The 25,000-nt window shown below is 47.7% G+C and overlaps 1 protein-coding gene across 1 annotated transcript in view; it reads right to left on the minus strand.

The window, feature by feature from the left end:
* LOC143297710 (E3 ubiquitin-protein ligase rnf213-alpha-like) overlaps nt 1-25,000 on the minus strand; it is a 110,852-nt gene that overhangs the window by 7,463 nt on the left and 78,389 nt on the right. The window contains exons 30-41 of the mRNA XM_076610132.1: nt 23,999-24,131; nt 23,378-23,579; nt 20,738-20,975; nt 16,399-16,542; nt 15,871-15,976; nt 14,572-14,740; nt 12,983-13,151; nt 12,339-12,454; nt 8,331-8,531; nt 3,863-4,012; nt 2,164-2,284; nt 150-394 (exon numbers count right to left, since the gene is read on the minus strand). Of these exons, the coding sequence (XP_076466247.1) occupies nt 150-394; nt 2,164-2,284; nt 3,863-4,012; nt 8,331-8,531; nt 12,339-12,454; nt 12,983-13,151; nt 14,572-14,740; nt 15,871-15,976; nt 16,399-16,542; nt 20,738-20,975; nt 23,378-23,579; nt 23,999-24,131 (1,994 nt within the window). The remainder of the gene's footprint in view (nt 1-149; nt 395-2,163; nt 2,285-3,862; nt 4,013-8,330; nt 8,532-12,338; nt 12,455-12,982; nt 13,152-14,571; nt 14,741-15,870; nt 15,977-16,398; nt 16,543-20,737; nt 20,976-23,377; nt 23,580-23,998; nt 24,132-25,000) is intronic.

Below are 25,000 nucleotides of genomic sequence, written 5' to 3' on the forward strand. Positions count from 1 at the left end.
TCCATTCTTAAGTACACACATAAACACATACACATGCCTGCAGACATGCGTGCACACACACACACAAAACACACCCACCACCCACCCCCACCCCCACCCCACTACCACCCCCACCCCAACAACACCCCCATCACACACACACAACTCACTTGCGGTAAGGGTTGCAGGCGGCCACCATCTTAAGGTTGGGGCAGAGGTTCATGTGCTGTCCGTCCAGCGTTCCGTCACACATGACCTCCTTGATGACCCCCACCGCCTCCGTGGTGTTGGCCTCGTCGAAGAACAGCACGGTGTACACTGGCCGGTGGCTGAAGGGCGTGGCGTTCTGTCGGGCCAGACGCTCGGCCTGCCGCACTTTGTTGATGATGTCCTCGCCTGTTGTGCCCCCGTGAACCTTGTAGGACACAGGGTAAAAGGCAAGACTATACTCCCATGCACCATGCAATAGCCGAGCGGTTATAGCACTGGACTTTCAATCTGAGGGTCACCACCGAAAACAGAGTATGGCTGCATATATGGCGGGGTAAAAATGGTCATGCACGTAAAAGCCCACTCGTGTACAAACGAATAAACATGGGAGTTGCAGCCCACAATCGAAGAAGACAGTTTGAGGGTCCCTTGTTCGAATCTTGGTACCAGCACCTGGTGGGTAAAGAGTGGAGATTTTTTTTATCTCCAAGGTCAACATATGAGCAGACCTACTCGTGCCTGAACCCCTTTCGTGTGTATACGCATGTAGAAGATCAAATAACAAAAGTTAAAGATCCTGTAATCCATGCCAACGTTCGGTGGGTTATGGAAACAGGAACATACCCAGTATGCACACCCCTGAAAACAGTACGACTATCTACACAGGAGGGTAATTAACAAAACGGTCACACATGTAAAATGTTACATGTCAGTCTGAGTGTGTATGTGTGCGTAGCTAAAATCTGACTGAATGACAGCAGGAAACGAATGATAAGCGCCCAGTGGCAGCAGTCAGTAAGCTCTATCCAGGTAGGCAGCCTGCTGTGCAAATGACCCCGAGTTTGTAAAGCGCTTTGAGCTTGGTCTCCAACTGTGGACGGGTGCTATATAAGTATCCATATCAAATCAAATCAAAATCTTTTGGACAATCATAAAGGCAGACTATACCCCTGTGCACCTTTTAGACTAAGGTAAAGGCAGACTATACCCCTATGCACCGTTCAGACTAAGGTAAAGGCAGACAATTCCCCTGTGCACCGTTCAGACTAAGGTAAAGGCAGACAATTCCCCTGTGCACCTTTTAGACTAAGGTAAAGGCAGACTATACCCCTATGCACCTTTCAGACTAAGGTAAAGGCAGACTATACCCCTATGCACCTTTCAGACTAAGGTAAAGGCAGACTATACTCCTGTGCACCTTTTAGACTAAGGTAAAGGCAGACTATACTCCTGTGCACCTTTTAGACTAAGGTAAAGGCAGACTATACTCCTGTGCACCTTTTAGACTAAGGTAAAGGCAGACTATACCCCTGTGCACCTTTTAGACTAAGGTAAAGGCAGACTATACTCCTGTGCACCTTTTAGACAAATAAAGGCAGACTATACTCCCATGCACTTTTTGGACAAAGGTAAAGGCAGACAATTCCCCTGTGCACCTTTTAGACTAAGGTAAAGGCAGACTATACTCCTGTGCACCTTTTGGACAAAGGTAAAGGCAGACAATTCCCCTGTGCACCTTTTGGACAAAGGTAAAGGCAGACTATACTCCTGTGCACCTTTTAGACAAATAAAGGCAGACTATACTCCTGTGCACCTTTTGGACAAAGGTAAAGGCAGACTATACCATATGTGCACCTTCTGAGCAATGGTAAAGGCAGACTATACTTGTGTGCACCTTTTGGACAAAGTTAAATGCAGACTATAACCCTGCCCATTTATTGGACAAAGGTAAAGGCAGACTATACCCCCATGCACCTTTTGGACACAGGTTAAGACAGACTATATCCCCATGCAACTTTTGAACATAGGTAAAGAAAGTCTATACCCATGTGCACCTTTTGGACAAATGTAAAAGCAGACTATTTCTCTGTGGAACTTTGTACAAGCATGAAGACAAACTTTACCTGTGCACCTTTCAGACACACACACAAAGGCAGACATCACCTCTGTGCATCTTTTCTGAGGGGTTCCTACCTTGACCTGAACACGGGTGTTGATGTGTGGGTGTTTGGGGGTCTGCAGAGCGCACAGGAACTTCACCAGCCGTGTCTTCCCGCACCCCGTCTCCCCCATCACGATCACTGGGATGTTGCACCTGTACCACACACACACACACACACACACACACACAGTGTCATTGTTGCCATCGTTGTAAATAAAACAACCTATCCACACCTGTTCCTCCAGCCTCTGTACAAACCAGTCACCCACTCACACCCATTCCCATCTGTCCCAGCATCAGTATCACAAACCACCCACTCACACCTGTTCCAGCATTGGTATCACAAACCAACCACTCACACCTGTTCCAGCATCAGTATCACAAACCACCCACTCACACCTGTTCCAGCACTGGTATCACAAACCAACCACCAACATCTGTTCCTACATCAGTATCACAAACCACCCAACCACACCTGTTCTTACCTATTCCTACCTCATTACCACAAACCACACACACCTGTTCCCACCTGTTCCTACCTCATGAACACCTCCACACACACACCTGTTCTCACCTGTTCCTACCTCATGAACACCTCCACACACACCTGTTCCCACCTGTTCCTACCTCATTAACACCTCCACACACACACCTGTTCCCACCTGTTCCTACCTCATTAACACCTCCACACACACCTGTTCTCACCTGTTCCTACCTCATGAACACCTCCACACACACCTGTTCCCACCTGTTCCTACCTCATGAACACCTCCACACACACCTGTTCCCACCTGTTCCTACCTCATTAACACCTCCACACACACCTGTTCTCACCTGTTCCTACCTCATGAACACCTCCACACACACCTGTTCCCACCTGTTCCTACCTCATGAACACCTCCACACACACCTGTTCCCACCTGTTCCTACCTCATGAACACCTCCACACACACCCGTTCTCACCTGTTCCTACCTCATGAACACCTCCACACACACCTGTTCCCACCTGTTCCTACCTCATTAACACCTCCACACACACCTGTTCCCACCTGTTCCTACCTCATGAACACCTCCACCCACACCTGTTCCCACCTGTTCCTACCTCATTAACACCTCCACACACACCTGTTCCCACTTGTTCCTACCTCATTAACACCACACACACCTGTGCCCACCTGTTCCTACCTCATTAACACCACACACACCTGTTCCCACCTGTTCCTACCTCATCAACACCTCCACACACACCTGTTCCCACCTGTTCCTACCTCATTAACACCACACACACCTGTTCCCACCTTTTCCTACCTCATGCACACCTCCACACACACCTGTTCCCACCTGTTCCTCCAGCTTCAGTACCACAAACCACCCAACCACATGTATTCCTACCTGTTCCAGACTCAGTGTCTGTGTGTGTGCATGAACGCGAGTGGGTGTGTGTGTCTCTCTCTGTGTCTGTGTGACTGAGCTCATCTGTGTGTGTGTGTGTGTGTGTGTGTGTGTGTGTGTGTGTGTGTGTGTGTGTGCATGTGCATGTAAACACTCCTACTCTGGAACAGGGTGCAGAATTTTTTCTGAAGATTTTAGGAAAAAGTGCAATTCCATGTGATTCTCTATTAAAAAAGAATCACAACCTGCTAGTTTCTGAAATCTTGATAAACCCTACAGCCCCCAAAACACAGACAAACACAGAGATACTAATGCCCTGGACTGGTTCTTTGCTTTTACCTGAACCTCATGTAGATGGCCAAGATTTTCTTGACATTGTCTGTTGTCAACTCGTAGGTGTCATCAGGGTCGATGATCTCATCGTTTTCGTCAAACATCTCCTCATCACGCAATCCCAGAGCACGGTACAAGCGCAACAGGCGGTCCTCTCTGTATCATACATACACACACACACACACACACATGCACATGCACACACAGACACACACACCCACACACACACAGACACACACATGCACACACAGACACACACATGTATGCGTGCACACACACACACACACACGAAGACATACAGATAGTGGAATATGTTGATTCTATGGATAGCTAATTTGATTCTTTTGCTGTGTTTCCTTCTCCCAAATTTTCTTGTCCGTCCTGAATTTCTCTCTCATGTCAAAGTAATTGTATACAGTTTGAGCATTTCTTATAACTGAAAAACATGCACAACACACATACCATTTTCCATCTAAGATCACTTCAGTGAATAGACACCAATCGCCAACCAATACGCACGCGCGCACACACACACACACACACACATACACACTAACACACTGAACTGACAGTCTGCTAACCCCATAATCTTTGCCATCAGGAACAAATAATGTAAAAATCCAGAACCAACTGAAATTTTCAAGAATTTTCAGGTTTGTCCACCCATGAAATAATGTGACCCTACTCCCCCCCCCCCCCCCCTTCCTGGTCACAACACACAATCTGCAGCAGTAACATCCTTTTTACTTTTTTTCCCCTAGCAAACATGGCTAATCCGAAACAGTAGGCATGTGCACTTACAGCTCTCACCATTCCATTGACTATGAAAAACGTGAACAGGAAAACTTTGCGTTCTGTGCTGAGAGGATTATTCTTAATCACCCATACATGCATTCCTCTGCATCCACCTCATGTTGCAGGAAAAATGGTTATTCCTTGACCCTCAATGCTCGGACTGCAGGCATACCTACCCCAAAATTTGTTTTTCAGGAACAACACACATTAGAATCAGGGACAGGGTATTATTTTCAGGAACATCTCAGCAAACATATGACATCTGACCGATGTCCACGCACACGTACGTGTTTCCTTTCTTCCCCGGCTTTATGAAGAGCCACTGCTCAGAGTATTCCTTCTTCAAGGTCTGTGAATGCTTTGGCTTTATGAACACCACTGCTCAGAGTATTCCTTCTTCAAGGTCTGTGAATGCTTTGGCTTTATGAACACCACTGCTCAGAGTATTCCTTCTTCAAGGTCTGTGAATGCTTTGGCTTTATGAACACCACTGCTCAGAGTATTCCTTCTTCAAGGTCTGTGAATGCTTTGGCTTTATGAACACACTGCTCAGAGTATTCCTTCTTCAAGGTCTGTGAATGCTTCACTTGCTTTATGAACAGCCACTGCTCAGAGTATTCCTTCTTGAAGATCTGTGAACGCTTCACTTGCTTTTTCTTCGGGCTAGAAGGATCATCCAAATCATCAGTCTTCTCTTCGATGCCATCATGCTTCAACTTTCAAAATGTTGTCTGCGTTCAAAAAGTCAGTGCTTACCCCCATGCGCATTGGTCTTGCCGAAGTTACTTCGCCAGTGACGGATATTGAGTGGACTTTCACAAAATGGCTTCAGTACTGTTTGGACAGTTCCAGCTTTTCAGGAAGTGCCTTTGGTAATATTCGGCAGCATTTCCCTAAGTATTAATGAAGTGTCTTTGGCAATGGTCGGAAAGCCATCTTAGGGTACACTTGTACCCACTAGAATCTCATCTCATCTATCCCTTGACCCGTGGGTGGGTCGTTGGGGCACCATGGATGACTGCCTGGTCAGCTCGCGCCACCTGCCTCGGTCCTCAGCGGCCCTTTGAGTTGTGGCAAATGGCAGGCCCGTCCACTCTTTGATGTTGTCCTCCCACCGCTTTCTCTGTCTGCCTCTCTTCCTCCTTCCTTGTACGGTACCCTGCAGGATGGTCTTGGCTAGGCCGTCTGATCGTGTGACGTGTCCATACCAGCGGCGCTTGCGTTCCTTCACTGTGGTTAGCAGGTCTTTGAATGGGCCAATGGCGTTTTGGACTCTTCTTTTCACTTCCTCATTTGTGATGTGGTCTTTGTATGTAATGCTCAGGATCTTGCGGAAGCATCTCATTTCCAGGGCCTGGATTCTTCTCTGGAGTTCTGCAGTGAGGGTCCAGGATTCGCAAGCGTATAGAAATATTGAGAAGATGAGGGAGCGCATTAGTCTGATTTTGGACGAGAGGGAGATCTTTTTGTCCTTCCATATAGTCTTCAATCGACTCAGTGCGGCAGTAGTCTGCGCGATTCTGGACAGGACCTCTGGTTTCGAACCCTTGTCTGAAACAATGGCACCCAAGTATTTGAAGGAGGAGACTTCTTCCAGTTTTTCACCGTTTACGTGCAAGTTGGACGTTACGCCTTGGCTGTTGTTGGTCATAACCTTGGTCTTCTCGGCACTGATCTCCATGCCGTAGGCTGATGATGTCTCGTCAAGTTTGTGCACGAGTTCTTCGAGCTCTTTCTCTTCTCCTGCCAGGCCATCAATGTCATCGGCAAAGCGCAGGTTGGTGATAACTCTGCCTCCAATGCTGACAGTTCCCGCATGATCTTCCAGGGCGTCAGTCATGATCCTTTCAAGAAAGAGGTTGAAGAGAGTGGGAGAGAGTAGACAGCCCTGTCTGACTCCGACCGTGGTTCTAAACCAGTTACCCGTGCTACCATTGAAGAGGACTGCACTGGTTGCTCTTTCGTATAGGTTCTGTATGGCTTGGATGTGTCTTCACTGATGTTGAATTTGTGCATGGTGGCCCATAAGGCAGCGTGCCATACCCTGTCGAACGCCTTCTTGAAGTCAATGAAGACGTGGTAGAGGTCTCTTTGGTGCTGGAGATATTTCTCGCACAGCAAGCGCAGGTTGAAGATTTGTTCTGTTGTGCTTCTCCCTGCTCTGAAGCCGGCCTGCTCTTCGGCGATGATCATTTCTGCTTGCGGCTTCAGTCGGTTGAGAAGGACCTTTAGCATGACCTTGCTGGGGTGGCTGATTAGGCTGATAGTGCGGTAGTTTTTGCACTGTTGTAGATTGCCCTTCTTGGGGATTGTGATGACCAATGATTGTGTCCAGGTGGTTGGCCACTCTCCCGTCTGCAGGATCTTATTACAGATGGTGGTGAGGGCATCAATCACCGCTTCGCCTCCAGCTTGAATCAGTTCGGCGGGAATGTTGTCGACGCCAGCTGACTTCCCTGCTTTCAGTGTCTTCACTGCTGCCTCTACTTCTTCCCGAAGAATTGGCTGGCTGTCGTTGTTGGTTGATGGGGGACAGTTCAGAACTGAAGTGTCACCTTTGGTGTCATGGTTGTACAACTCGGAGCAATATTCAGTCCAGCGCTGTAGGATGTCTTTTTCTTCAGTGAGGCATTTCCCTGATTTGTCTTGGATGGTGCTGACTCGTCCTTGCTTGGTTGTTGTCAAGTTTTTGACAGTTGCGTACGCTCTAGAAACTCCCCCCAAAAAATGTTATGGTCGGATTTTTTTTTTTTTCCAGGACAGGCAACAAAAATCCTATTTCCAGGACACCCTGTCCATTCTGTAAATTTTCCGGAACAAATACCGGCCCTCAGTAATGGTAGGCATGCCTGCATTCCTATGTACCCACCACACGTTGCAGGAAAACCCTTCATTCTCTGACCCTCACTACTTTAACTGAGACAATGCCTAACAACAAGTGGGTAGGATAAAGGCTCTTTAACATGCGGGTAAAAGTAACGAACAGATTCTTAAGCAGATGGTATGGCTTAAACTAACTCCACAGAAAAGACCAAAATGGGTCTGTAAAACCTGTGTGCATTTTTTAACTTCTTTTCTTTAATGATTCTTCATGGATCAATGAATGTGTCTGCAAACCTGTAACTGTTTTTACCCCTTTTATTTAACAATTCTTCACCAAGCCATTGTTACCTGGGCCTGGGTAGAGCATCAAGGTATATGTGCTTTTTATCAATTCTTCAATATTTTTCCAAACGAGTCTATAAAACCTGTCCCTGTTTTTAACCCCCTTTTTTTTTTTGACAACTCTAGACCAAGCAGTGGTTACCTTGGCAGAGCATCAAAGTATGTAAGTTTTTAAACATTTTCTTCAAAGTCTTCATCAAGCAGTCCTTACCTGGGCAGAACATCAAACTCTTCACCACCCCTGAAAACGGAATATGGCTGCCTACATGGTGGGGTAAAAACGGTCATACACGAAAAAAGCCCACTCATGTACATACGAGTAAACGTTTAAGTTGCAGCCCACGAACGAAGAAGAAGAAGAAGAAGAAGAAGAAGAAACTCTTCACTGAGCAGTCTTTACCTGGGCAAAGCATCAAAGTATGTATGTTTTTAACCATTTCTTCAAACTCTTCACCCAGCAGTAAGGCAGAAGATAGGTAAGGCAGAGCATCACTCATCACCCAGCAGTCCTTACCTGGGCAGAGCGTCAAAGTCCTCAGCCAGGGGCACCTTGTACCCCCTGCAGAGGATGTCGAAGAGCTGTCGGGTCATGATGCCCTGCTCCAGGGTGCGGCCAGTCTGGTGGTCCACCAGGTTCCCTGTGTTGGCGTCGATGGAGAACCCCAGGAAGGTCATGGTCACACCGTCCGGGTTGAAGAAGATGTAGGGATGGGGACTGCGCACAGGACCATGGCCAGGTAATCAGACATTTAGCTTCCATGTTCAGCACTGGTTTACAACAACAACGACAATGATAACACAACAACAAAAAAAGAAACCCCTTCCTCAACAGTCACTCACTGGGTGAACAAGCTTATCAGTCCCAATCTTTATTTACAACATAACCCGTTCAACCCTGGGGAGTATACAACCTATTTGTATTTGTATTTGTATTTCTTTTTATCACATCAGATTTCTCTGTGTGAAATTCGGGCTGCTCTCCCCAGGGAGAGAGAGTCGCTACACTACAGCACCACCCTTTTTTCTTTTTTTTTTCCTGCGTGTAGTTTTCTTTGTTTTTCCTATCGAAGTGGATTTTTCTACAGAATTTTGCCAGGAACAACCCTTTTGTTGCCGTGGGTGCTTTTACGTGCGCTAAATGCATGCTGCACACGGGACCTTGCTTTATCGTCTCATCCGAATGACTAGCGTCCAGACCACCACTCAAGGTCTAGTAGAGGGGGAGAAAATATCGGCAGCTGAACCGTGATTCGAACCAGCGCACTCAGATTCTCTCGCTTCCAAGGCGGACGCGTTACCTCCAGGCCATCACTCCACTGGCAGGTTTCCGTGCCATATTGATGCGGGAGAAAACAAACACTGGAAATATACTGTTTTTCCTCCAAAGTGCGTGTGAACACATCCAGAAATACTGTACAAGTTTGTTCCCTTTTCTTGCCGTTTATGCATATGTAGAAACGTGAAAACTGCTTTAATGATGCCAATCAGCACAGAGCTCAAAGGGTTAAGTTTTCTACAAGGGTGGCGCGGTAGCCTAGAGCTAATGCACCGGACTAGGAAGTGAGTGTCCATGGGTTTGAGTCTCACACAGACTGGGATTTGTACTCCCCCCCCCCCTCCCACTCCCCTGGCCCCCCTCCACACCACCAGAGTGTGGGATTCGATCCTTGTTTTCAGATTCTCTCCCTTTATAAGCAGACACATGACCACTGGGCCACAATCCATTTGGGTAGGCTCTCAAGGCCTGACCAGCACGCTGCATCAATACTAGCATCTGGCTTCTGCTCATTTTTTTCTTTTTGCTTTTTTTTTTTTTTAACAGCAGTTTTGTGGTTCAGAGCGCATGGATCAATCCACAAGCTTTCACACCTCCTTAAAACAGAAACTAATTCTCTAAAATCCTGGCCTGTCGTCCATCAGAAGAATGTTCAAAGCAGCTGTGATAGTCTCCACCCCCCTATCCCCATCAGTCTAAAGCAGCTGTGATGGTCTCCACCCCCCTATCCCCATCAGTCTAAAGCAGCTGTGATGGTCTCCACCCCTATCCCCATCAGTCTAAAGCAGCTGTGATGGCCTCCACCCCTATCCCCATCAGTCTAAAGCAGCTGTGATGGTCTCCACCCCTATCCTGATCAGTCTAAAGCAGCTGTGATGGTCTCCACCCCTATCCCCATCAGTCTAAAGCAGCTGTGATGGTCTCCACCCCTATCCTGATCAGTCTAAAGCAGCTGTGATGGTCTCCACCCCCCTATCCCCATCAGTCTAAAGCAGCTGTGATAGTCTCCACCCCTATCCCCATCAGTCTAAAGCAGCTGTGATAGTCTCCACCCCTATCCCCATCAGTCTAAAGCAGCTGTGATGGTCTCCACCCCTATCCCCATCAGTCTAAAGCAGCTGTGATGGTCTCCACCCCCCTATCCCCATCAGTCTAAAGCAGCTGTGATAGTCTCCACCCCCCTATCCCCATCAGTCTAAAGCAGCTGTGATAGTCTCCACCCCTATCCTGATCAGTCTAAAGCAGCTGTGATAGTCTCCACCCCTATCCCCATCAGTCTAAAGCAGCTGTGATAGCCTCCACCCCCCTATCCCCATCAGTCTAAAGCAGCTGTGATGGTCTCCACCCCCCTATCCCCATCAGTCTAAAGCAGCTGTGATAGTCTCCACCCCTATCCCCATCAGTCTAAAGCAGCTGTGATGGTCTCCACCCCTATCCCCATCAGTCTAAAGCAGCTGTGATAGTCTCCACCCCCCTATCCCCATCAGTCTAAAGCAGCTGTGATGGTCTCCAGCCCCCTATCCCCATCAGTCTAAAGCAGCTGTGATAGTCTCCACCCCTATCCTGATCAGTCTAAAGCAGCTGTGATGGTCTCCACACCCCTATCCCCATCAGTCTAAAGCAGCTGTGATAGTCTCCACACCCCTATCCCCATCAGTCTAAAGCAGCTGTTATAGTCTCCACCCCCCTATCCCCATCAGTCTAAAGCAGCTGTGATAGTCTCCACCCCCCTATCCCCATCAGTCTAAAGCAGCTGTGATGGTCTCCACCCCTATCCCCATCAGTCTAAAGCAGCTGTGATAGTCTCCACCCCCCTATCCCCATCAGTCTAAAGCAGCTGTGATAGTCTCCACCCCCCTATCCCCATCAGTCTAAAGCAGCTGTGATAGTCTCCACCCCCCCTATCCCCATCAGTCTAAAGCAGCTGTGATGGTCTCCACCCCCCTATCCCCATCAGTCTAAAGCAGCTGTGATAGTCTCCACCCCTATCCCCATCAGTCTAAAGCAGCTGTGATGGTCTCCACCCCTATCCCCATCAGTCTAAAGCAGCTGTGATGGTCTCCACCCCCCTATCCTGATCAGTCTAAAGCAGCTGTGATGGCCTCCACCCCTATCCTGATCAGTCTAAAGCAGCTGTGATGGTCTCCACCCCCCTATCCCCATCAGTCTAAAGCAGCTGTGATGGTCTCCACCCCCTATCCCCATCAGTCTAAAGCAGCTGTGATGGTCTCCACCCCTATCCCCATCAGTCTAAAGCAGCTGTGATAGTCTCCACCCCCCTATCCCCATCAGTCTAAAGCAGCTGTGATAGTCTCCACCCCCCTATCCCCATCAGTCTAAAGCAGCTGTGATGGTCTCCACCCCTATCCCCATCAGTCTAAAGCAGCTGTGATAGTCTCCACCCCCCTATCCCCATCAGTCTAAAGCAGCTGTGATAGTCTCCACCCCCCTATCCCCATCAGTCTAAAGCAGCTGTGATGGTCTCCACCCCCTATCCCCATCAGTCTAAAGCAGCTGTGATGGTCTCCACCCCTATCCTGATCAGTCTAAAGCAGCTGTGATAGTCTCCACCCCTATCCTGATCAGTCTAAAGCAGCTGTGATGGTCTCCACCCCTATCCCCATCAGTCTAAAGCAGCTGTGATAGTCTCCACCCCTATCCCCATCAGTCTAAAGCAGCTGTGATAGTCTCCACCCCCCTATCCCCATCAGTCTAAAGCAGCTGTGATGGTCTCCACCCCCCTATCCCCATCAGCCTAAAAATGTCAAATTTCAGTCCTACAAAGTGCAAAACCAGGTAAAAATACATACAAGGAAAATGAAAAATATTTTAAGGGTGTGACTCTTTTGACCGCAAATGACTAGCATTTCTTGTGTGTGTGTGTGTGTGTGTGTGTGTGTGTGTGTGTGTGTGTGTGTGCCTGTCTGTCTGTCTATGTGAGTGTGTGTGTGTGTGTCTGTGTGTGTGTGTGTCTGTGTGTGTGTGTGCCTGTGTGTGTGTGTGTGTGTGTGTGTGTGTGTGTGTGTGTGTCTGTGTGTGTGTGTGTGTGTGTGTAAAGGAAACAACCACAAAAAAAAGTGTGTGTGTGTGTGTGCGTATGCGTGCGTGTGTGTGTGTGTGTCTGTGTGTGCGTGCGCACGTGCATGCGCATAAAAGAAACGACCAAAAAACTTGTATCGAGGAATCATGTAAAACTATGTTAAAAAAACAAACGAAAAAAAAACAACAAAACTTGATGGCACATACCTGCTTTCCCAGGTGCGCCTCATGACGTACTGGTCGATGTCTGTGTTCGCAATCTCATCCGGTACCAGGGCCGCCAGGGACTCTTCACTCACTTTCAGGGAGCGGGTCGCAAAGTCCTTTACAAAGAAAAAAAAAAAAAAATTTTTAAATCAGGAAAGTTCAATTTCATTTAATGTCTATCCATATAAAGTGATATTAGACATTATCAAGAAAGTCAAAAATGGATTCATGTCAGTGTTTTTGTTTGTGGGTTTGTTTGTTTTTGCTTTTTGTTGTTTTTTTTGTGTGTTTTTTATGAGAATGACTGTGTGTATGTATCTGTGTTGAGTGTAAATAAATCCAAGTTTCTGTGTGTGTGTGTGTGTGTTTGTGTGTGTGTGTGTGACTGTGTGGTGTGTGTGTGTGCGTGTGTGTCTGTGTGTATGTGTATGTGGTGTGTGTCTGTGTGTGTGTGTGTGTTTATGTGGTGCGCACGCGCGCGCATGTGTGTGTGTGTGTGTGTGTGTGTGTGTGTATGTGGTGTGTGTCTGTATGTGGTGTGTGTGTGTGTGTGTGTGTGTGTGTATGTGGTGTGTGTGTGTATGTGGTGTGTGTGTGTGTGTGTGTGTGTGTGTGAGGGGAGGGGGTGTGGGGAGGGGGCACACCCTGGACATCTGGACGAGGAATCGCAGGACGAAGCGGGAGAACCCGGGCAGGTCCTGGCTGGTGGTGTCCCCGCAGTACAGGGAGTTCTCAAAGTCCTGCAGCTGCTTGTGCAGGAAGCGCACAAAGTGGGTCATCTCCGACCACGAGGGGTTCACCACGCCGCAGTACCTGTGACCACAACAACACAGGTACACCTGTCAGCCGGATGTCACACCTGTAAGAACATGTTCCTGTATTCATTTATAGTCTGTTCATCTAAGATGATGATATTAACACCTGCTACACCACTCTGTGAGATGTACAGTAGAATGTTACACCTGTCAATGGTATGTTATTGAACTCTTATCCTGTTATAGTCTGTGTTTGTGTTGTTTGGGGTATTTTCTGCCTGCAATTTCATTTGTTTTTCTATCAAAGTGGAATTTTCTAAATAATTTTCCCAGGGACAACCTTTTTGTTGCAATGGGTTCTTTTACTTGCGCTAAATTCATGCTGCACACAGGACCTAAGTTTACAGTCTCATCCAAATAACTAGCGTCCTGACCACCACTCAAGGTGTAGTGGAGGGGAAGAAAATACAGGTGACTGCAGGATTCGAACCAGTGCGCTCAAATTCTCGTGCTTCCTAGGTGGACGCATCGCCACAAGGCAAACACTCTTGTTGTCGTGGGTTCTATTTTTCTGTGTGCCAACCTCCCCCACCCCACCCCACCCCCACCCACGCACAGCCCCCCATCCCACACAAGCGGTGCACTCGCTTCTTCTTCTTTTTCGCTCGTTGGCTTCAACTCCCACTGTCACTCACACGTACACACGTGGAGGAGGAATTTTTTTGTTTAATGTCCCGTCACACATATCGGTGATTGAAGACATTTTGTTAAAGTATTTATGAATACACGTGGGCTTTTAAGTGTATGACTGTTTTTACCACACCATGTATGCAGCCATACTCCGTTTTGGGTTTCCATAACCCACCGAATGCTGACACGGATTACAGGATCTTTAACATGTGTATTTGATCTTCTGCTTGCATATACACATGAAGGGGGTCCAGGCACTAGCAGGTCTGTACATATGTTGACCTGGGAGATCGGGAAAATATCTCCACCCTTTACCCACCGGGCGCCATTACTGAGATTCGAACCCAGGACAGGACCCTCAGACTGAAAGTCCAATGCCTCTTCTTCTTCTTCTGCGTTCACTCGTATGTACACAAGTAGGCTTTTACGTGTATGACCATTTTTACCCCGCCATGTAGGCAGCCATACTCCTTTTTCGGGGGTGTGCATGCTGGGTATGTTCTTGTTTCCATAACCCACTGAACGCTGACATGGATTACAGGATCTTTAACGTGCGTATTTGATCTTCTGCTTGCATATACACACGAAGGGGGTTCAGGCACTAGCAGGTCTGCACATACGTTGACCTGGGAGATCGTAAAAATCTCCACCCTTTACCCACCAGGCGCTGTCACCATGATTCGAACCCGGGACCCTCAGACTGACAGTCCAACGTTTTAACCACTCGGCTATTGCGCCCGTCGTCCAATGCCGCAACCATTCAGTATCGCGCCCGTCGGTGCACTGACCTGAGGAGGAGGCCCAGGCAGTCCACCATCTGTGCCGTGGCGTCGCCCTGCGGTCCTGCCGGCATCAGCTGTCTGTGTGGGTCCAGCTCCTGAAGGTAGCGGTACGGCAGCTGGTACATGTGGCTGCTGAACTCCTCCTGGTCAAAAAGGCAGTCGTTGGCCTTGTAGCCTGCATGACAAGACAAGATATCAGGACAGGACAAAACAAGACAAGGCAAGGCAAGGCAAGGTAAGATGTACACTTGCTGGTACATGTCATTGGTAAACTCCTCCATGTTAAACAGGCAGTCGTTTGTCTTGTAGCCTGCAAGACAGGACAAGACAGGACAAGACAAGACAACAGTATGGCCACTGGTACATGTCCTTGGCAAACTCCTCTTTGTCAAACAGGCAGTCGTTTGCCTTGTACCTTATAAGACAAGACATGACCTGTTCGTTCCAGAAATCCTGTGGGTGTACATGAATATGTTTCACATTTCATGTAACTATTTCAAAACAGGAAACGCATTCAACACTGCTAACAATCGCTTACAGCGTCCATTCCAACTGCTAGACTGACAGATACGTTGGATATGTTTGGAGAAAACAAACAACAACAACAAAAATCTATGTATCTATGAAAGCAACATACAAAAGATTCAGTATTACTTATCGTATACATGTTGGTAGTGAATGTAAAAAATAAAAGTATTCACATCACACAAACATGTGATGGAGCAATTCTCTAGTGGTAAGGTGCCTAACTGGAATTAAGTGTCCATGAGTTGGACTCCCATATTCTCCTCCTCCTCCTCCTTCATTTGTGGGCTGTGACTCCCGCGTTCACCCCTACACACGAGTGGGCTTTTAGGACTGTTTTTACCCCTGCCCTGTAGGCAGTCATACTCCGTTTTCAGGGGAGGGGGGTGGGGGAGGGGGGGGTTGCATGCTGGGAATGTTCTTCTTTTCGTAACCGACTGAACACAGACAGGGATTACAAGATCTTTAATGTGTGTATTTGATCTTCTGCATGCGTGTACACATGAAGAGGGGTTAAGGCACCAGCAGGTCTGCACATCTGCTGCCCTGGGAGATGAGACACAAATCTCCATCCTTTCTTTCATCCACCAGACACTGCAACAGGGATTCGAACCCTGGACCCTCAGACTGAAAGTCCATCACTTTAACCACTTGGATGTTGTGCCTGTTAAACTGAAACTGAAAACTGTATACCAGAGACAGGGAGGAGGTGAGGGAGGTGAGGGCTGAGTGGGGAGGGAAGGGGGGGGAGGCTAGGGTTCAAGGCCATTCTGTGGATACCTGGAACAGAGGCCCGGTTCTTCATGATGCTCAGGCTGTCCTGTGGAGACCAGCAGGTGAGACTGGGCAGCACGTCAAAGATCTGGTGAACCAGCACCTGCCTTCCCTGCAAGCATACGCACACAGTGTGTACCGGTCAGACTTTTACAAAAAAATCACCAATCGTTTTCAGGAGATATTCTGAAGATATACACAAGAGAAAAATACCACTCTAGTCATTTGAGAGAAACGGTTTTCTATGAGCGCACACACAAACATACACATACACACACACACCACTCACAAGTGCTCACTCTCTCTCTCTCTCTCACACACACACACACACACACACACACACTTACACAACCAATTATACCTTTTTTTTTCTTCTTTTTTTTCAGCAGATGTGACATAACATACATGTATCAGTCCACACACTTTTGACACCAACTTAAAAAACAAATGTAAACCAAAACACCAGAAAACCCTTCTACACACCTCCCCTCTCCCCTCACCCCCACTCCCACACACAGTGACCACCAGTTCTACCTGTCCCTCTTTGTGGTCGAAGAGCGGCATGGTCTCCACCAGGTAGAGGTCCATGGGGGAGCGAAGCCACACCCGTCCCTGGCTGTCCGTCACACAGCCCAGAACCAGCAGGCTGTACAACAGGTGGTCCACCCCTTCCAGCACCTGTCACACCACACAGCACACCTCATGATGGTGATGGTTATGGTGGTGGTGGTGATGGTGATGGTGGTGGTGATGATGGTGATGATGGTGATGGTGGTGATGGTGATGATGGTGATGGTGATGGTGATGATGGTGATGGTGGTGATGGTGGTGGCGATGGTGATGATGGTGATGATGGTGATGGTGGTGGCGATGGTGATGATGGTGATGGTGATGATGGTGATGGTGATGATGATGGTGATGGTGGTGGTGATGATGGTGATGATGGTGGTGGTGATGATGGTGGTGATGACGATGGTGGTGATGGTGATGGTGGTGATGATGGTGGTGATGATGGTGGTGGTGATGATGGTGGTGATGATGGTGGTGGTGATGATGGTGGTGATGATGGTGGTGGTGATGATGATGGTGATGATGTTGATGGTGATGATGATGGTGATGGTGGTGGTGATGATGATGGTGATGATGGTGATGGTGATGGTGATGATGATGGTGATGGTGGTGGTGATGATGGTGGTGATGATGATGATGGTGGTGATGATGGTGGTGATGATGATGGTGGTGATGATGGTGATGGTAATGGTGGTGATGATGATGATGATGATGACGGTGGTGGTCATGGTAATGGTGGTGGTGGTGATGATGATGATGATGATGATGATGATGGTGGTGGTGATGATGATGGTGATGGTGGTGGTGATGATGGTGATGATGGTGATGATGATATGGTGATGATGGTGGTGATGGTGATGGTGATGATGGTGATGATGGTGGTGATGGTGATGGTGATGATGGTGATGATGATATGGTGATGATGATGGTGGTGATGATAGTGGTGGTGATGGTGGTGATGGTGATGGTGGTGATGGTGATGATGGTGATGATGATGATGGTGATGATGATGGTGGTGGTGATGATGGTGGTGATGATGGTGGTGATGGTGATGATGATGGTGATGATGATAGTGGTGGTGATGATGGTGGTGATGATAATGATGGTGGTGATGATGGTGATGGTGATGATGATGATGGTGGTGATGATGGTGGTGATGGTGATGATAGTGGTGGTGATGATGGTGGTGATGATAATGATGGTGGTGATGATGGTGGTGATGGTGATGATGATGATGATGATGATAGTGGTGGTGATGATGGTGGTGATGATAATGATGGTGGTGATGATGGTGATGGTGATGATGATGATGGTGGTGATGATGGTGGTGATGATGGTGATGATGATGATGATGATGATGATGATAGTGGTGGTGATGATGGTGGTGATGATGGTAATGGTGATGATGATGATGGTGGTGATGATGATGATGGTGATTATGATGATGATGATGATTGTGATGATGATGAAGATGACGGTGATGATGATAATGGTGATGATGATGATGATGGTGATTATGATGATGATGATGATTGTGATGATGATGAAGATGACGGTGATGATGATAATGGTGATGATGATGATGATGGTGATTATGATGTTGATGATGATAATGGTGATGATGATGATGATGGTGATTATGATGATGATGATGATTGTGATGATGATGAAGATGACGGTGATGATGATAATGGTGATGATGATGATGATGGTGATTATGATGTTGATGATGATTGTGATGATGATGAAGATGACGGTGATGATGATAATGGTGATGATGATGGTGATGGTGATGATGATGATGGTGATGATTGTGATGATGATGATGATGATGATGGTGATGGTGATGATGATGGTGATGGTGATGATTGTGATGATGATGATGGTGATGATGATGATAATAAAAGGAGAAGGTGATGATGATGAAAAGAAGAAGAGTCTTATCTATATAAAGAGCCTTTCTAGGCAAATCACGATCAGTTGTGTTCCACGATGTAAAAATCCACATCTAAAACATGACAAAAGTAATGCAATACAATATAATACAAAACAAAACACAAGACAATGCAATACAATATAGTACAGTACAATACAGAATAGTACAATACAATAGAATGCCACTCCACAGAATACAATACAATAATGCAATGCAGTGCGACACAGCACAACACCACACCACAACACCACACCACACAGCATCACACTACACCACACCACGCAACACAAAACAACGCTTCACAACTCCACCACATCACACAACACAATACCACACAACAACACAGCACAACACACCACACCACAACACCACACCACACAGCATCACACTACACCACACCACGCAACACAAAACAACGCTTCACAACTCCACCACATCACACAACACAATACCACACAACAACACAGCACAACACACCACACCACAACACCACACCACACAGCATCACACTACACCACACCACGCAACACAAAACAACGCTTCACAACTCCACCACATCACACAACACAATACCACACAACAACACAACACAACATACCACACCACAACACCACATCACACCACACAACACAACAGCACACCACACACCACTCCACCACATCACACTACACAACACCATGCACCACACCACACAACACCACACAACAACAACACACCACACAACAACACCACACACCACTCCACCACATCACACAACACCACACAACACCACAACACCACACAACACCACACCACAAAACAACAACACACCGCACAACAACACCACACACCACTCCACCACATCACACTACACAACACCATGCACCACACCACACAACACCACACAACAACAACACACCACACAACAACACCACACACCACTCCACCACATCACACAACACCACAACACCACAACACCACACAACACCACACCACAAAACAACAACACACCGCACAACAGCACACCATACAACACAACACACTACACTGCACACCACACAACAACAGCACACCACACAACACAACAGCACACCACACAACACAACAGCACACCACACATAAGGACACAACAGCACACCACACAAAACACCACACCACCCAACACCACACAACACCACCCAACACCACACAATACATCACACCACACAATACACCACACCACACACACCACACCACACACAACACCACACATCACCACCACAACACCACCACAACACACACGGCTGTTGCCAACACCACACCACAACACAAAACCACACCACACCACAAAACACCACCACAACACACACAGCTGTTGCCAACACCACACCACACACCACACCACACCACACAACACCACCACAACACACACGGCTGTTGCCAACACCACACCACACACCACCACAAAACACCACCACAACACACACAGCTGTTGCCAACACCACACCACACACCACACCACACCACAAAACACCACCACAACACACACGGCTGTTGCCAACACCACACCACACAACACCACCACAACACACACAGCTTTTGCCCACACCACACCACACCACACACCACACCACACCACACACCACCACAAAACACCACCAGAACACACACGGCTGTTGCCCACACCACACCACACACCACACAACACCACCACAACGCACACAGCTGTTTTCAACACCACACAACACACAACACAACACCACAAAACACCACCACAACACACACGGCTATTGCCAACATCACACCACACCACACCACAAAACACCACCACAACACACACGGCTGTTGCCAACACCACACCACACACCACACAACACACCACCACAACACACACGGCTGTTGCCAACACCACACCACACACAACACCACACCACAAAACACCACCACAACACACACGGCTATTGCCAACATCACACCACACCACACCACAAAACACCACCACAACACACACAGCTGTTGCCAACATCACACCACACACCACCACAAAACACCACCACAACACACACAGCTGTTTTCAACACCATACCACACACCACACCACACACCACCACAACACACACGGCTGTTGCCAACACCACACCACACACCACAAAACACCACAAAACACCACCACAATACACACGGCTGTTACCAACACCACACCACAAAACACCACCACAACACACACGGCTGTTGCCAACACCACACCACACACCACACAACACACCACCACAACACACACGGCTGTTGCCAACACCACACCACACACCACAAAACACCACAAAACACCACCACAACACACACGGCTGTTACCAACACCACACCACACCACACCACACAACACAACACCACACACAGCAGCAGCCCCACCTGATAGGAGATGTCCAGGTGCACGACGCGGGGCAGGACAGCAGAGGGGTCCAGAGTGTGCTGCAGCAGACAGGCCGCCATGTCGGCCGTGTCGGCCAGGCGGCCGTGGAAGGGGATGGTGATGGACACGGGCCGCTGCTCCCCAGGCAGGCATCGCCTCAGGCGTGACGTCACGCGCTGCTTGCACAGCGTCTTGCCCACCCCGGACCTGCTCGACTTCACCACGCGCACGCTCAGGCTGCACACAGACGTGTTTGTGTCACATGTCGAACAGACGCGGAGTACAGACATGTGTCAATGCTACATACAGAAATGTGTCAACACTGCACACAGACGTGTTTGTGTCACATGTCGAACAGACGCGGAGTACAGACATGTGTCAATGCTACATACAGAAATGTGTCAACACTGCACACAGACATGTTTGTGTCACATGTCGAACAGATGCAGAGTACAGATATGTGTCAATGCTACATACAGGAATGTGTCAACACTGCACACAGACATGTGTCAACACAACACACAGAGATGTGTCAATGCTGAACACACACTGTACACAATATGTGTCAATGCTAAACAGTCGCTGAACACAGACATGTGTCAATGCTACATACTGACGCTGTGCGCAGACGTGTTTCACATGTTGAACACACACTGAACACAGAGGTGTGTCAACGCTGAACAGACACACACTGCACACAGATATGTGTCAATGCTGAACACAGACACTACACACAGACCTGTGTCAACACTACACAGACCTGTGTCAACACTGCACACAGATGTGTCAACACTACACTAAGACCTGTGTCAACACTACACAGACCTGTGTCAACACTGCACACAGACCTGTGTCAACACTGCACACAGATGTGTCAACACTACACTAAGACCTGTGTCAACACTACACAGACCTGTGTCAACACTGCACACAGACCTGTGTCAACACTACAGACCTGTGTCAACACTGCACACAGACCTGTGTCAACACTACACACAGACATGTCAACACTACACACAGACGTGTCAACACTGTACAGACCTGTGTCAACACAACAAAGACCTGTGTCAACACTACACACAGACGTGTCAACACTGCACACAGACATGTGTCAACACTGTACAGACCTGTGTCAACACTACACAGACCTGTGTCAACACTGCACACAGATGTGTCAACACTGCACACAGACCTGTGTCAACACTACACAGACCTGTGTCAACACTGCACAGACCTGTGAAAACACTGCACACAGACATGTGTCAACACTACACACAGACGTGTGTCAACACTACACACACATGTGTCAACACTACACACAGACATGTGTCAACACTGCACACAGATGTGTCAACACTGCACACAGACGTGTCAACACTGCACAGATGTGTCAACACTGCACACAGACGTGTCAACACTGCACACAGACATGTGTCAACACTACACAGATGTGTCAACACTGCACACAGACGTGTCAACACTGAACACAGACATGTGTCAACACTACACAGATGTGTCAACACTACACACAGACGTGTCAACACTACACAGACCTGTGTCAACACTGCACAGACATGTGTCAACACTGCACACAGACATGTGTCAACACTACACACAGACATGTGTCAACACTACACAGACCTGTGTCAACACTGCACACAGACATGTGTCAACACTGCACACAGACATGTGTCAACACTGCACAGAGACATGTGTACAGACATGTGTCAACACTACACACAGACATGTGTCAACACTACACACAGACATGTGTCAACACTACACAGACATGTGTCAACACTGCACACAGACATGTGTCAACACTGCACACAGACATGTGTCAACACTGCACACAGACATGTGTCAACACTGCACAGAGACTTGTGTCAACACTGCACACAGACATGTGTCAACACTACACAGAGACATGTGTCAACACTACACACAGACATGTGTCAACACTGCACACAGATGTGTCAACACTGCACACAGACATGTGTCAACACTGCACACAGACATGTCAACACTGCACACAGATGTGTCAACACTGCACACAGATGTGTCAACACTGCACAGAGACATGTGTCAACACTGCACACAGATGTGTCAACACTGCACACAGACATGTCAACACTGCACACAGACATGTGTCAACACTGCACACAGATGTGTCAACACTACACTAAGACCTGTGTCAACACTACACAGAGACTTGTGTCAACACTACACACAGACCTGTGTCAACACTGCACACAGACATGTGTCAACACTACACTAAGACCTGTGTCAACACTACACAGAGACATGTGTCAACACTACACACAGACATGTGTCAACACTGCACACAGACATGTGTCAACACTACACTAAGACCTGTGTCAACACTACACAGAGACCTGTGTCAACACTACACAGAGACCTGTGTCAACACTACACAGAGACCTGTGTCAACACTACACAGAGACATGTGTCAACACTACACAGAGACATGTGTCAACACTGCACACAGACCTGTGTCAACACTGTACAGTTTTCATGGAGAAAGGCAGCAGTCAACATGAGGTGCACAACATTCACACCACCTCCACACAACACAAAAGGGAGACAGATCCACCTCCCACAACCTCAAGTCGCCTTACCTATCCGGATCAACAGCAGAAGCGGACGTGACGCCGGCTTTGGTGACGACGCCAGCGAAGCGCGGTCGCAGGTAGGTTCGAACCTTGTCCGGAGTGCTGAGCGCCGGGGAGGGCTGACGGAACTTCTCCAGAGCGGCCACGATGCGCGCTCGGAATTCGTTCTCCGTCGTGCAGACCACCACCAGCTGGCAGTCGTGGTCCCCTGGAAAAAAGGAGGTGTCTGGACGATGATCTCTCTTTCACAGGACACAAACATTCCAAGGATGTAACTACAGAATTTGATTTTGTAATTTGATTGGAAAAAAAAAGAAATTAAAAACAGTAGTAACAAGTAGATGAAAAATGTACATTTCTACCATTGCATTACATCTTTCCCTAGCATTTATAACAAATTATGTATGCATGCACACACACAAGCATGCATGCACACATATCACACTCAAGCATACACACACACACACAAACAAGCACGCACACATACATACACATGTGGGCGGATGGGTGGGTGGTAGTGCAGGGTTGGGGGGTGGGATGGGACAGCATTCGTGAGCCACCGCTGTTTATTGTGCTCATAACGTCGTCAAACGCTATGGAACCTTTAACCTTTTTAACAACACTTACCTGCCATGGAGGTGTACTCGTTGATCTTTTTCTCGGTCTTTTCACCAACATCGTAGTCCAGGCTGTCAGCGAACGCCAGACAGTGCACCTTCTGCTGTCGGCCAAAGAAGGCCCGCCTCAGGAAAATGTCCACCTGAAGGCACACCACAGCTCACACTCGACGCACCCATCATCCAATGCAGGAGCAATAACCAAGTGGTGAAGGCACTAGGCTTTCAACCTGAAGGTCCCAGGTTTGAATCCCAGTCACGGCGCCAGGTGGGTGTAAAGGGTGGAGGGTTTTTTTCTGATCTCCCAGTTCAACAGATGTGCGGACCTGCTAGTGCTTTAACCCCCTTCATGTGTATGGATACACATGCAGATCAGGTACACATGTTAAAGATCATGTAATCCATGTCAACGTTCAGTGGGTTATGGAAACAACAACATAACCAGCAAGCACACCTCAGAAAACAGAGTATAGATGCCTATACGGCGTGGTAAATAAACGAAACGACCATACCATACATGTTAAAGTTACATGTCTGTGTGAACATGTGTGTGTGTGTGTGTGTGTGTGTGTGTGTGTGTGTGTGTGTGTGTGCTTGATTGAAACGTGACTGAATGACACAGGAAAGGAATGATTATCACCCAAAGGCAGCAGTCACTTGGTTCTACCCAGGTAGGCAGACTGTTGTGCAAATGACTGTATTTGTAAAGTGCTAAGAGCTTGTCTCTGATCAAGGCTGTAAGGTATCCATATCATATCAAGATTATCATTTCCAGAAACATGATATAATTCAAGGTCTTCAGTCCCTTATGCAGCATGCACTTTGGTAAAACTGTGAAAAAAAAATCCATTCTAATATACATGTGTATGTTTGCCGCAAGATTGAAAGTCTGACTGAATGACACAGGAAACAAATGATGAGCACCAAAGTCAGCTGTCAGCTGGCTGTACAAAGGTAGACAGCTTGTAGTGCAAATGACTCTGTGTTTGTAAAGCTTGTAGTGCAAATGACT

This window comes from Babylonia areolata, chromosome 23 (genome assembly GCF_041734735.1).
Source record: "Babylonia areolata isolate BAREFJ2019XMU chromosome 23, ASM4173473v1, whole genome shotgun sequence".
Lineage (NCBI taxonomy): Eukaryota > Metazoa > Mollusca > Gastropoda > Neogastropoda > Buccinidae > Babylonia > Babylonia areolata.